We start from the raw sequence: 13,033 nt of genomic DNA on the forward strand, positions 1-13,033 counted from the left end.
AGTGTTCTTGTTCTCATAGATGTTATATCTTTTTCTGACTTCTTCTGTCCTCAGATGTAAACGAGTGCTTGAACCAAACAGTGTGCGGTCGTGGTAGGTGTGTCAACACCAAGGGCTCCTATAGGTGCAACTGTTTCCAAGGTTACAAGCTCTCACCAGACCACGTTTGCCAAGGTCAATCAGACATTATTAACGTCCCATATAAAAGAAACAACTCTCTGAATTTTCCACAGTGCTACTACAGAAGCATTGCGGCACCATTGAAGTTTTATAATAAAAAGCTACTAAGAGCGGTTGTCTTTTTTTAATGAGCCCCCCTTTTTTTCTTTGTTTTTTCCCTCCAGATGTGGATGAGTGTGTGCTCCCTGGAGTTTGTCTCCACGGCCGCTGTGTCAATCTGGACGGCACCCATAAATGCACCTGTAACCATGGTTACCAACTCACCTCAGACAGCAAAGCCTGTGAAGGTCTGCAAAGGATTATCTAGAGCTGTTGGGCGTATCACAGCATACTTCTCAGCTTGTGGAGCTCTCTCGACAGCAGTATAATGTCTGCAAATTGTTTCTTTTTGTTAGATGTCAACGAGTGCGCAACTGCTAATGTGTGCCCTGCGGGAATTTGCATCAACACTGCAGGTTCCTACACTTGCCAGAACTGCAGGCCTGGGTTTGGACCATCTGCTGATGGACTGAGATGTGAAGGTATGAAATCTGCTGTTTAGTGATTTACACTAAACTGCAGTTTTGGACAAACACTGGTCGACGGTGATGATTTGTCTGCCCAGTTGTGGTGAATTTTTTGTTTGTGTTTCCAGATGTGAATGAGTGTGCCCAGGATGACTTGTGTCTTGGTGGGGTGTGTGCCAACACGGAGGGATCCTACTCCTGTACCAGATGTAAGGCTGGCTACAGAGTGTCTCAAGACCGGCAGCGGTGTCAAGGTAAACTCAATCTCCAGCTATGCTCCTCACTCAGTAAAAACCATTAGTGCTGTTACGACAGTTGAAGACTTACTCAACACATCTGGGAAGGTTGTCACCTCACCATTAAAACTCCTGTGCAACTGAATTCCCTCCCCATATTATTCAGTATTTATAGTCTTCAGTTAATGTCTGTGCTGGTGTGCATGTGTTTCACCCAGATGTTGACGAGTGCCAGTCTCTATCTACCTGTGCCAATGGGATCTGTCTAAACTCGGAAGGCTCTTACACCTGTGAGAACTGCCCTACAGGGTACAGAGTATCATATGACGGGGAGCTCTGTGAAGGTTGGTTTATTTAACACCAAATTAACTCCTGCAAAACGCCATATGTATATTATTCAGCCTGAAAGAACTAACACTGTTGGGGTTAGTGGTCCTTGTCTATCATCAGGAGTTTTGGTCTTTTTTCTTGGCTGTAGAAACGCACTGTACTGCAGTGAATGTCTTAACCGTCTGTGTTGTTTTCACGCCAGATATTGACGAGTGTGTGCTGCCCACTACATGCCCCCAGGGAACGTGTACAAACACAGAGGGTTCCTTCACATGTATTGTCTGTCAACCTGGTTTCAGAATATCTGAGGATGGACAACAGTGTGATGGTGAGGCTTTTGGCTGTTTGTGCAGGAATGTTGTGTTTGTATACTTGTGCACAGGTGTGTCTCTTCTATTCAAACATGCCAGACCTTGCCTTAATACCCAACAAAACCGCGCATGAGGGTGAACGTGCCAGCTCTGTTGAACATGTTTCCCAGCTGTTTTAGGCTGTAAATAGGCTGCATCAGTAATGACAGCTTGGACCCCAAAGCCCCATCATCTGAGCCCAAAAATACTCCTTCTAGACATCACATCATAGCTGGATCCTGGACCCCTCTTCCTCTGGCACCGCTCATCTGATCCTTGCTCAACACAATGAGAGTCCAGCCCTCAAATAGAGCAAGATGATGTCAAGCGAATATTCTGCAGATAGCTCAGCTGAAAGGATAGAGGTGTCGACATTTGTAATTCCTAGTTCCAGTGATTACCGATCTAACTGATTACAACTGGCGGGCTTTATTTATTTGAAGCCAGAGATGGTAATCTGGTCTATGATGTGTCTATGTATTTGTGTCCAGATGTGGATGAGTGCTTGGTGGCTAACGTGTGCCTGGCCCAGCTGTGCTTGAACACCCCAGGATCCTACAACTGCAGGAACTGTGGAGCCGGCCTGCAACTGTCTGAGGATGGTTACAGCTGTGAGGGTAAAACTACCTCTGATTTAACCTAACTGCTTAGAACACTTTAAGCTGTCATTATGGTAAAGATTGTAACAAAGTTACAGTAGACCAGAGTAAAAAGAGGAATGCATTAGACCCAGAACATGATTACAGAAAATCTTTAGGGTGCTCATGATTTGTCATGACATGATTTATGAGATCAATGCAGTGAAACGGCTGCTTTGATGAATCCAGGGTGGTTAGATCTGTCATGACTTCATGGGAAGCAGAAATGGAATGACTGTTTAAATGGATTCAAACATGGCAGTTAGTCATATATACGGTGGTGTGTTTTTGAATGGAAGTGTGGATGTAGCCCAAGAGGAAGATCCCCTACTGACATGTGTCTTTGTGCTGGGAAAAAGTTTTACAAAACAAGCCAGAATCCAAGTCAGCCTCTGATAGGATTTTAATTGATGTCTCTGATGCCATGAAAAATATTAAGGTCTTAATTTGAAATGAAGTCAACCACTCCCCTGCCTTCCACGTACCGCAACGAGGTCGTCCTGTTGAACTGTTCACCCAAAGGCAAAATGGAATCGTCTCAATCACTTAACAATGGCCCACACTATTTTCTCCGTAAGAAATACAATCTGTACCGGCTCGAGGAATTTCCAGTGATCACATAACAGTGAGCTAGTAACTGTTTGTAGATACAGTAATTATGCACCACCTGTAATAGCTTGCTGTTTTGGATTCAATGGCCCTCCTGCATACTTATCTTTCCACCCTTTTTAATAAAACACTGTCAGTGTGATCTAATAAAGAGGGCTTTGCTTACTGTATGTTAGGCTGAATCACACACACACACACACACACACACACATATTTTTTTAGATAAGACAGTGAACGCTCAAAAAGTGGGCTTTTTAGAGGTCCCTTTGCTTAAGATGATAAACTATAGCTAACCTTTTCCTCTTCTCCTGTCCCTTAGATGTTGACGAGTGCCAGACCCCAGGTGTGTGCCCCATGGGTGTTTGCACCAACACAGAGGGCTCCTTCTCCTGCGTGTCCTGTGACCCAGGCTTCACAGTGGCACCCAACGGGCTTTCATGTGAAGGTACGGCACAGTGGGTGGTTCACTGTGGTCACTACATTTTATGGTTTCTGTGCAATCATTTTTCACAGTCATCTGTTCCAGCACAGTATGACCTACAATAGTAAGAATAAGTCATTACTTACTGATGTAGATGATGCTGGACTTTCTGACATGCTCACTGTGGTCTGGAAGCTCGTCATTCAAATGACAGATTTAAAGTGAGACCCAGTGATTTTCAGCTGTTGTGAATGTGTCATACTGATGATGGTGTGTGTGTGTGTGTGTGTGTGTGTGTGTGTGTGTGTGTGTGTGTGTGTGTCTGTCTGTCCGTCTGTGTGTCTGTGTGTCTGTGTGTGTGCAGATGTGAATGAATGTGAGGACCCCAGCCAGTGTGTGGGAGGCCAGTGCACCAACACCATCGGTTCCTATAGCTGCTCCTGCCCCGCTGGTCTGGAGATGGTGGATGGGACGTCCTGCAGAGGTATACGCACGCACACACACACACACACACACACACACACACACACACACACACACACACACACACACACACACACACACATACACAAACACAAACTCTGGGTCATCTGATACATACCATTAGTGGTTAACTGTTTCTCGTGGCTTACCTCGTGTTGGCATCTTGACACAGCTGTGTGTGCATATTTGTGACAGATATCAATGAGTGTTTAACCATTGTGGGGATCTGCGGAGAAGGAGACTGTCTGAACACTATGGGCTCCTACACATGCATCTGTCCTGATGGATATACCACCATCGATGGAAGGACCGGCTGCCAAGGTACAGTAACACATTGCCGCAAGAGCAGTAATAGCAATGGGAAATTATTTTTTAGATGATTTAATAGGCCTTGTGTAGTTGGGTGAGGCAGGGTCAAAATTGGAAAAAGTTGGTAATAATGTAATAATGATTTTGTAGCCCATATTACTCAAGCATTTTACAGTAACTTTATTGGCTTGCACAAGGTTTTTTTATTCAGTGGATGGCATGGTGACAGAGAGTATCCTCGCCACACTGTCCTGGGTGCTGAGATCAGGCCTGGGACCCTTGGCATGAGTGCTCAGGCTGGCCTTTCTGTGTAATTGGCCGTGGCCTCATCAACTGTCTCAGTTCACTCTCCGTTCGGACATCAGTTTGATGTTATTCCAGCCGCACCCAGTGACCCATTGGTCACAGCGATGGGAAAAAAAAATGTAGTCTGATCATCAGCTGAGGAAGGCTTTTCTTTTCAACAAACTGGAGCATTTTCTGTCAAAATACATGAAATAATTTTGGCTCAGATGTCAGAATTGGATCAGTGTTATTTCTGGTGTGTCTTGCAAGTACAGTAAGAGGTGAAGTTAAGTAAACAGCAGGATGTCTGGCAGTGAAATATCCTGTCATGATGTAAAGCAGGTAGGTCTGGATCTCAGAACCCTGCAAGACGCTGGCATGGTCCTCAAATGGGCAAGTTTGACTTTACAGTAGAGGACTAGGTTCAGTCCTTGAACACTGAGGCTTCGTATGCAGACTCTGAGCAAACTGCCCAGCCTGCATCAGGTACTTTGGCTGCCCGCCACAACAAATAGCCGGCTCTAATTATCCTATAAATCAGCAGTTGTCGTATAGTTTCTTGCAGCCTGCCATTGTGTGTACAGTGCTGACACAATGAAAGCCAGACCCCTCTGATATGAGCATGCAGCGGGAGGAGAAGGGAGGATGAGGGTATGTAAGTTTATGGGAATGAAAGAATGAAAGGTTTAGTCAGGTGAGGCCAAAATGATGCTTGGCCTTGACCAGGCCAGTCTTTCAGCAAAAACAGAACATACATAATAAAGGACTGACTGCAGACTGAAACCGATCTAACTTTAATCCAAATCAACAGGTTGTGCCATGGCCTTGCTGTGCCTTTCAATACAGGCTTTGAACTCCTTGAATTAACTCCAAAGCTATTCAGTCATAGCATATTTATGTGTTTACTTATAGTCTGGGCTATTTTCTCCCTATCTTTGCAAACGGGTGTTTGTCTTGTCGTCTCTGAAAGATTCATCTGATTATTAAAGGTTGGAAATGAAGACAGGCTTTTTCCCCAGTGATGAATTTCTTGCCTTTTCCCCACATTGTTTTACCCAAGGTCCAAGTGCCTTAAAGGTTATGTTGTAATGCCGCTATTATCCACCAATCTACGGCTAATCAAGCATGTCGCATTCAGTATTCATATTTTCGAGCCGGAGGGAAATGTTCTCTGCCTGAAAAGCTGAGGTAGATGTTTTTTTTTTAACCTTTGCCAGTACTGTATACTGTTAAGTGCTCCAAATGGCCAATGTATCTTGTGCTCAGACAAGCGCTTGATTACACATTCTTTTTCTGATACTTATTAAAAGGAGAGGTGTTCCCTGTGGACGTAACAAAGACAGATGATATATGAGGATATTTAGTGATAATCAATATGTAACAGATCTTGACCCACCCTCTCTCCAATTATCTCTTTTAATTTGTCTGCCTTTCTCTTCCCCTTCTTTCTGCCTTACTGTAGATGTGGACGAATGCAGTAAAGACAAGGTGTGCATCCGGGGCGAGTGTCTTAACACTGATGGCTCTTTCTTGTGCTTGTGTGAGGCTGGCTTTAAGTTCAACGCTGACACGGCTGACTGTGAAGGTAAGACAGAATAATACTGTAGAAAAAAGCTACATTTTGGCTTAAGTGTACCCGGTATAGCACAGTTGGCTATGATTGATTATCTATAGGCAATGGGGACTGGGATCCAGTAAAAGTGTCCAAGCCTGGTTTAGAGGTTCTACTCCATGGTCTCAGGAGTGAGGGGTGCCTGGATTACACGGCTGGAGCCCTGAACTCCCTCTCCCCTGAGGGAAGTATGAATGACCCCATTGTGAGCAGGAGGTGTTTCTCCCCCTGGAACGTCTCCCTTTAGCTCCTTCACAAGTTCTTTGGTTGCTGTGATAATATTGTTCTTGGCCATTCCTGTTGCCTGCTGCGTTTACTGAGGACAGCTACACCACAGGTCTCCTGGCCGACTCCTGCTGCACAGCCATTACACTGGAAGCAGCAGCGCAGTGGAGGGAATAGTTTGTGTGCGGGGGTGCATGCGTCCGTGTTAGTGTCTGATTGCACATGTGGTTAGGTTTGTGCCTCTGTTTGTCAGTTACTAACCAACATCTGTCTCTCTCTCTTTCACTGTACAGACCAGAATGAGTGCAAGGAGTTTGGAAGCTCAGTGTGTGGTACCTGGCGCTGCGAAAACACCATCGGCTCTTACCGGTGCTTCATGGGCTGCCAGCCTGGCCTCGAGGGAGAAGACGCCACAGACTGTGGTGAGTGGTCAAACCACATAGTTAAAAGACCAGCACACACAATTATGTTAAGGAAAACAGGCAGATTTTTAGGCTAACTGTCTTTAAACTTAAGCAAGGGATGTATGCATTGTATGGACCTACCTATTTTTGTACCAGTCACCATTTTGGGCTGTAGTTAAAGATAGTGTAGAGTGTAGCCCCAAATCAACTCAGCACTCTACATACTCTTCAGGACTCTCCCTCTGTGCATAGATAATGATATCTGTTTGGCATGCAGACACAAAGAGGCTGATGCGAATCAAAGAGCTATCAGGTATTCAAGGTATTCATGCACAAGAGGCCATGGGGGAGATGAGGAGAAGTGGCCCCTGAAATTGGGGCACTTTAGAAAGAGGAGTGCATTGTCATTGGAGCGGTGTGTGACGCCAGCAGCTGATAATGGTCTCATCCTCCGGACAGCGGAGCTAATGGAGTGTCTCTGGCAGAGACACACAGTGGAACCTGATAACCGCTGTTCTCCTTTTGAGAGGGGATATGATTGAAGGGCCTTACCTTCCCACCCCCCACCCCCTATGGAGGCACCCAGTCACCTGGGTTGACTGACTAGGTTTGTACTTATGCTACATCTGGGCCCACAGCTGGCCAACAACAACAGACACATCTCCATGACCAGCAGAATGCATGAAGCTTTCTGTGTTTACTGGCAGGATTATACACCTTGGGCTTGAGATATTAATATGGTTTGTTGCACAACACTTTGAGTTTATCGCTCTTTATTTTGTAGCACAGCATTGCTTGTCTTTGTTGCTCTCTTAGCACCATAAAGCAACAAGACTGGTTTAGGAGAAATACGAGAAACAAAAACAAAAGGCCAAATATTTTCCTTATACAAGGACAGAATCCAAACAGTCACCGGAGAGTGGCAGGCGAGAAGGGGAAAGCAGTCTGATAGCATCCGAATGGAATGATGTGTTGGACTGCAGATGGAGGCTGTGGGTGTTTGCGGGTGATTGTGTGCGTATGTGTGTGCGAGTGTGTGTGTGTGTGCATGTGGTTAAATGTGGGTTTTGCATCCCCGCTTGTGTGTTTGTGTTAGAGAAGGAGACTGTTACCGTTGTAGAGATGCACTTGGAGTGCAGTGCGGCTTCACATATTCTCATGACTCTGAGTTTTTATTGGACTACCGACAGATGGAGATCCGGGGAGAATATGCTGATCAGTGACAGATCAGACCTCCGCCCCCTCCATCACCCTGATCTCAGCTATGTGTGGCTGCCTCCTCACTGCACTTTATGGTGTTGCCTGTCTGGCACCAGTCAAAGAGTGGCGGGGCCTGTAGTGTGATAAGGGCAGATTGAAACCAGCTGCTGACCTCCGCTCCTTTAGTGTCAGAGTCAAAATACTGCTAAGCAGCTCATATAAGTTCAAATCAGTGCCATGTTCTGTGCTATGAGTTATACATTTTCTTACCTGACATATCCTGTAGACTATGGTGGAATCTTTCGGCAGGACCTGATTGAAAAAGCTTCACATTGTCCCCTATGGTGCCACAAAACTCGTAGTTTTACTGCCCTGTATGGGTGCCCAGTTATGACCGTGTCTGACCATCTTTCCCCCATTGCTATGTTGTGACGCTAGCTGTTTGTGTTTTCACTAGACACCATAACAAACACTCATACAGCCCAGCATTGACTCACAGCCTCAGTTTGAGAACCAAGCCCTCTCTCCCTCCGAAGCCCAACACAGCACACAATAGCGGCCTGTTTCACCTTACGATTGCAAGTTGTGGGAGATGCTGCCGTCACCCCAATAAAAGTCCAGTGAGGGAGCTCAATTACTCCGGGGCATTTCTGTCTGCTTGTAAAAATCATCAAATATTTAAGAAGAGGCCAGACACTGTAATTTGCAGTTTCTGTGAGGGGCGTTGTTTTATTTTTACTCACCGGCCTTCGAAGGGGAAGCGGTTGTCTTTGGCTCTGCTCGCAGCACTCATTTAGATTTAGAGGCCGTAATACAAAAGGGGAAAACAGTGTTTTTTCCACAGCAGCGCGTCAGCTGCAACTGTGCGGTGAGGGCTGTAGTTCTGCTATGATGTGATACACAGGGCTCCTTTGGGCATGTAAAAAAGGCGGTATGTGTGTAGTAGTCACAGGTCATTGTTTTTAGGTTTAATTCACCATCATGGTCATAAATTCCCTCAAGCTATGCCATGTCTTTAATAAGACTTGCCCAAGGGTGGAAATTGTCTGTGGTCACACACTTGCCAACCTCCCACCCCTTTAAACGTATAGAAATCTAAAGACTTTACCATGTGTGTGTGTGTGTGTGTGTGTGTGTGTGTGTGTGTGTGTGTGTGTGTGTGTGTGTGTGTGTGGGATTATGCTGTTGTAGGGTTGGGCATTGTTTGGATTTTAACAATTCTGATTCCAATTCCGATTCTTCCTTTCAATTCCGTTTTTTATCGATTCTCGATTGCAATTCTTTGAGGGGTGGAGTTGAAACGGGTCACATGCTTATTTTCACAAATAAGAGGAAAGTTTTATTTTGATTCAATGGTGGTTTGCAGTTTTACAGGGCTTTTTCAACGTAAAATAAAGCCACACTAGAGTGCCGCTTACTGTGCTCCAAGGCTGCAACACAACGAGCACCTGGCTGCTTCAGAAACCAAAACTAGCGCATATTACATGATATGACAGTTTGACTTCCACGGTTAACAGGTTGTAGATGTAATGTCAGATAAAGCGCCCAAACATGTTTCCCTGAAAACAAATAGCTCACCTCATCCTTGCCTGACATGTGAAATAACCTCTGCATATAGGTCCAATCAGACAAGGGGTTGCCTAGAGAATATGGGAGAAGTGTGGGCTGTGGAGGGGTGAGCCAACAGTCACTGATTCTTATATTTTTGTTGCCTGCCACCATGTGCTCCAGATTAACACATGGCACAAAGACCTGAACCATTAACCATTCCTAGTCCCCCCCCCCCAAACCGCAGCATCACCGGATCCAAGAAGCAGGTCCTCCTGTGTCAGACCATTAACATAAGTGCCTATTGGGCCAGGACGTCCCTTAACCTCAGCTCCTCCCACCTCAAATGAACTCCTCAACCTCTTCCCTGCCTCAGTTCTTCCCTCCAGGCAGTTAACAGCTCTGCATGGGTCCTGACGTAACTGACTATTACATGGAAAGACTAAGAAAGGCAACCCCACGTCCTGTTGGTGTGAGACTAGTTATCTCATTTTGTATTATTTGTTTTTTCCCCACAAACCATTAGTGCTGTGATCAGCAAGCCGACTCTCTGCTTGCAAGACAGATCTAAATGGCTGGTCAAGTAAAAAAAATTAAACAAAGGCCATTAAATTTGTTTTGGTCTCGATGCTCTCATTCCTCCCCGGGATGATACTTTGATTGCATCTCATCACAACATGTGGTTTGCAACAGATTTTGTTCCATGTTACACATGAATGAAAATCTGCCTGAAGGCACTGATTATTTTATATATTAGTGGAGAGCTTTCATCGCCTTCCTCCCAGACCTCCCAGATGGCAGCCGCTGTCATTCCAACATTCCAAACTCTACTTAAGCTCTTCACACTTGAGGAAATGTTCCTCAAACTCTGATATATAATACTTTTCACCTTACTCTAAGAATACACTTGATTAAACTGTGGGAACATTCTTCTTAAAAATGTATTTTTCAGTTACTTGTAATGTAGTATCCAAAAAACGTTGCCACTTCTACACCGGTTTGGCATCTCAATCCTCAGCTGCAAAATGCAAATCCAATGGGTTGGCGGTTTTCAGTATGTGTCCATCCATTCTTTTTTCATCATGTTGCAACCATTTGAGCCTACAAGTCTATTTGAGCAATCCTTTTCAGCATTTCCTGTTAAAGGTTTTTACAAATGACAAAGGCAATAGTGTCTCTGCAGCAGTTTTTATTAGCTTGTGGGAGCCTCTGTCTCTGACCCCGGAGGCATGTTGGAGTAGTGGCCAAGTCAGGACGGCAACACTGACAGATAACTTGTCCCCTAGCAGTCCTGACAAAGTAGTTGTCTGTGTTGGAGGGGAACACAAGGCCCTGGCCAAGCACACTGTTCAAATCAAATGGATTGTGGTTCTTCTGGCCCACTTTCTTCAGTTGATACAGCCTTTATGAGTGCTCTGAGGCTATATGAAACTGGTTTAGACAATATGTGAATGACTGTGCTTTGCACTCCATCAACTGGTGTGTTTTAAACGTTGCCACTGGACTTGACTTTTTGTCCTAACTGATGTTAGAGGCAGACTTATGTATGAGAATGTTAAACGGATCAAAATGTTTTGTAAGTATTGAAATTGTTGTGATTGTATTGTCTGCATTCCCCCCTTTTTTCTTAAACTTGTGATCACTCCAGTGGAGTTACTATTAGTCATGGAAACTTTGAATGGAATGGTCATGGAGGGTTGTTATGAAACTAAAAAGTCAAGAAAAAATGTAATCATACTTCTGATAAAACAGACACAGTGGTGGGTCAACTAATTTTATTAGCACAGTTCCTATCATCTGTCAACTGTCTGTCATAATGTTCCCAACTTAACGACTTGCAGAAAATATACAAGCACTGACTTCATTTCATCTCTGACTGAATAGTTTGTAAGTTGTGAACACAATGTGGTTTCTAACGAGTTGTGGAACAAATTTCTCATAAATCTATGGTCAAAAGATGCTATTACAGACCAAGTACTGAAACAGATGAATAGGCCATTTTGTATCGACATTTGTGCTCTGAACAAGTAAACACTCAGTTCAGAAAAACTGATAAATTGTGGTTATGTGACCCTGAAACAGATTTAAAGGAATACGCCACCGTTTGTTGAAATAGGGTTATTCTGCGTGATATATCTGCACCCGAGTAGCAGTGCTTCGGCTGTAGCCTACTTCCACCCAATATAGTCCCAAGTCAATATCTGCCTAGGAAATCGTCTAGTCTTAATCTGCATTGCTATTTGTACTCGTTGTAAATACGCAGGCCACAAGAAGTAATTTGTTTTTGTTGTTGTTGGGTCACTTTTACTCACGATATGCTAACGGCAACATAGGATTCCATTCACTACGCTAAGCTAAGCTAGCAGCGGCTCTGCCGGACTAAGACAATGCATGCACTGACAAAAATGCGTTTGCCCACCTATATAAATATAGAGGAGACGGTGACTAACCCTATTTCAACAAACGGTGGCGTATTCCTTTAAGATGTTAACATTGACCAGTGGCAGTTTAAACTGATCAGAGAATAAATTCACGTGACTAAAGTGTGATCATTAAACTCTCTGATTGTTTTTTAAACAATTATAATCAGACTTGCCCTCCAGTGTTCTGCTCGAGAGGCCAAAGAAATAAGAAATTGCTCACAAATGTTGCCTTTAAACAGCGAGTGGTAGGCAATCAGCAGTGCTGTTACATGGTCCAGTGTTAACAGTCTCAACTTCCATGTCTCTTTCTCTCACACTGACATATAACATGTCCACTGGTTTTATTAAACTTGTTTTATGATGTATTGCCATGCAAACAACAAACTACTGTAGGCTGCCGTCTGCCAGATTTGGTCCCTTTGGGCCTAAAATCCTACAGTACAAGTCCTATGCTCAGAATTTTTTCATGGTACCATTTTAGATCTACTATACTGCTGATGTCAAACACATTAAAATGAGCTTAAACATGTTCATTGATTAGCATGGGAATAAACTCCTGTTCATGCCACCTCAGCCATCTTTCTCCAACTGCTTTTACAGTGTCTGGGTAAATGCTGAATTCTGGCTGCACGCTGTAAACTCCTCCGTCTCTTACACTTTGTCAACATCCCAGTGACCTAACAGTCACTTCTCACTCCATTGACACAACCAAAGAACATTCACTTGCAGTTATTTTCAGATCCATACCACACTCAATTTCACTGTTTTGCTGTGATGCAGAGAGAGTCTCCATGAAATGATTTACAAACATTAAGTTTGACAACCCTTTTTAATGAATTGTCTAATCTGTAAACCGTTTCTGGCATGTTATGATGGCAGTGATTTCTGTTGTTATTGTAAGGTCACAATGGTAGTGATGTTTATTTTGGAAAAGCGGTGCCATGTTTACCCCGGCAGTTTGAAAGTCTATTGCACAGGGTGAAGTTGTAAATATTAATGTTGTGCTCACATCTCTGTGTGCTCTCGCCTCGCAGATATTGATGAGTGTGTTAATGAAACCATCTGTGGGAACCACGGCTTCTGCGAGAACACAGACGGCTCCTTCCGCTGCCAGTGTGACCAAGGCTACACCAACCTGCCCGGAGACATGAGCAAATGTGTCGGTCTGTAACTGGTCTTCAATAAATATTCATTGTACATTACTGATTAAAAGATAAGCGTAGGGATACTATCTGTTTTTCTAAAAATCCTATGAAAACACCAAAACCAACAAT

General features: G+C 44.1%; 1 protein-coding gene across 2 annotated transcripts in view; it reads left to right on the top strand.

Annotated features, from left to right (window-relative positions):
- Window positions 1-13,033, top strand: part of LOC116035540 (latent-transforming growth factor beta-binding protein 2) — an 86,725-nt gene that overhangs the window by 64,381 nt on the left and 9,311 nt on the right. The window contains exons 20-32 of one of the 2 annotated variants that reach the window (XM_031278660.2): window positions 55-174; window positions 345-467; window positions 576-701; window positions 815-940; window positions 1,141-1,266; window positions 1,455-1,580; window positions 2,094-2,219; window positions 3,169-3,294; window positions 3,635-3,754; window positions 3,949-4,074; window positions 5,810-5,932; window positions 6,478-6,606; window positions 12,794-12,922. In XM_031278660.2, the coding sequence (XP_031134520.1) occupies window positions 55-174; window positions 345-467; window positions 576-701; window positions 815-940; window positions 1,141-1,266; window positions 1,455-1,580; window positions 2,094-2,219; window positions 3,169-3,294; window positions 3,635-3,754; window positions 3,949-4,074; window positions 5,810-5,932; window positions 6,478-6,606; window positions 12,794-12,922 (1,626 nt within the window). The remainder of the gene's footprint in view (window positions 1-54; window positions 175-344; window positions 468-575; window positions 702-814; window positions 941-1,140; window positions 1,267-1,454; window positions 1,581-2,093; window positions 2,220-3,168; window positions 3,295-3,634; window positions 3,755-3,948; window positions 4,075-5,809; window positions 5,933-6,477; window positions 6,607-12,793; window positions 12,923-13,033) is intronic. The other variant, XM_031278661.2, reaches the window with a different exon arrangement.

Source organism: Sander lucioperca, chromosome 18 (assembly GCF_008315115.2).
Source record: "Sander lucioperca isolate FBNREF2018 chromosome 18, SLUC_FBN_1.2, whole genome shotgun sequence".
Lineage (NCBI taxonomy): Eukaryota > Metazoa > Chordata > Actinopteri > Perciformes > Percidae > Sander > Sander lucioperca.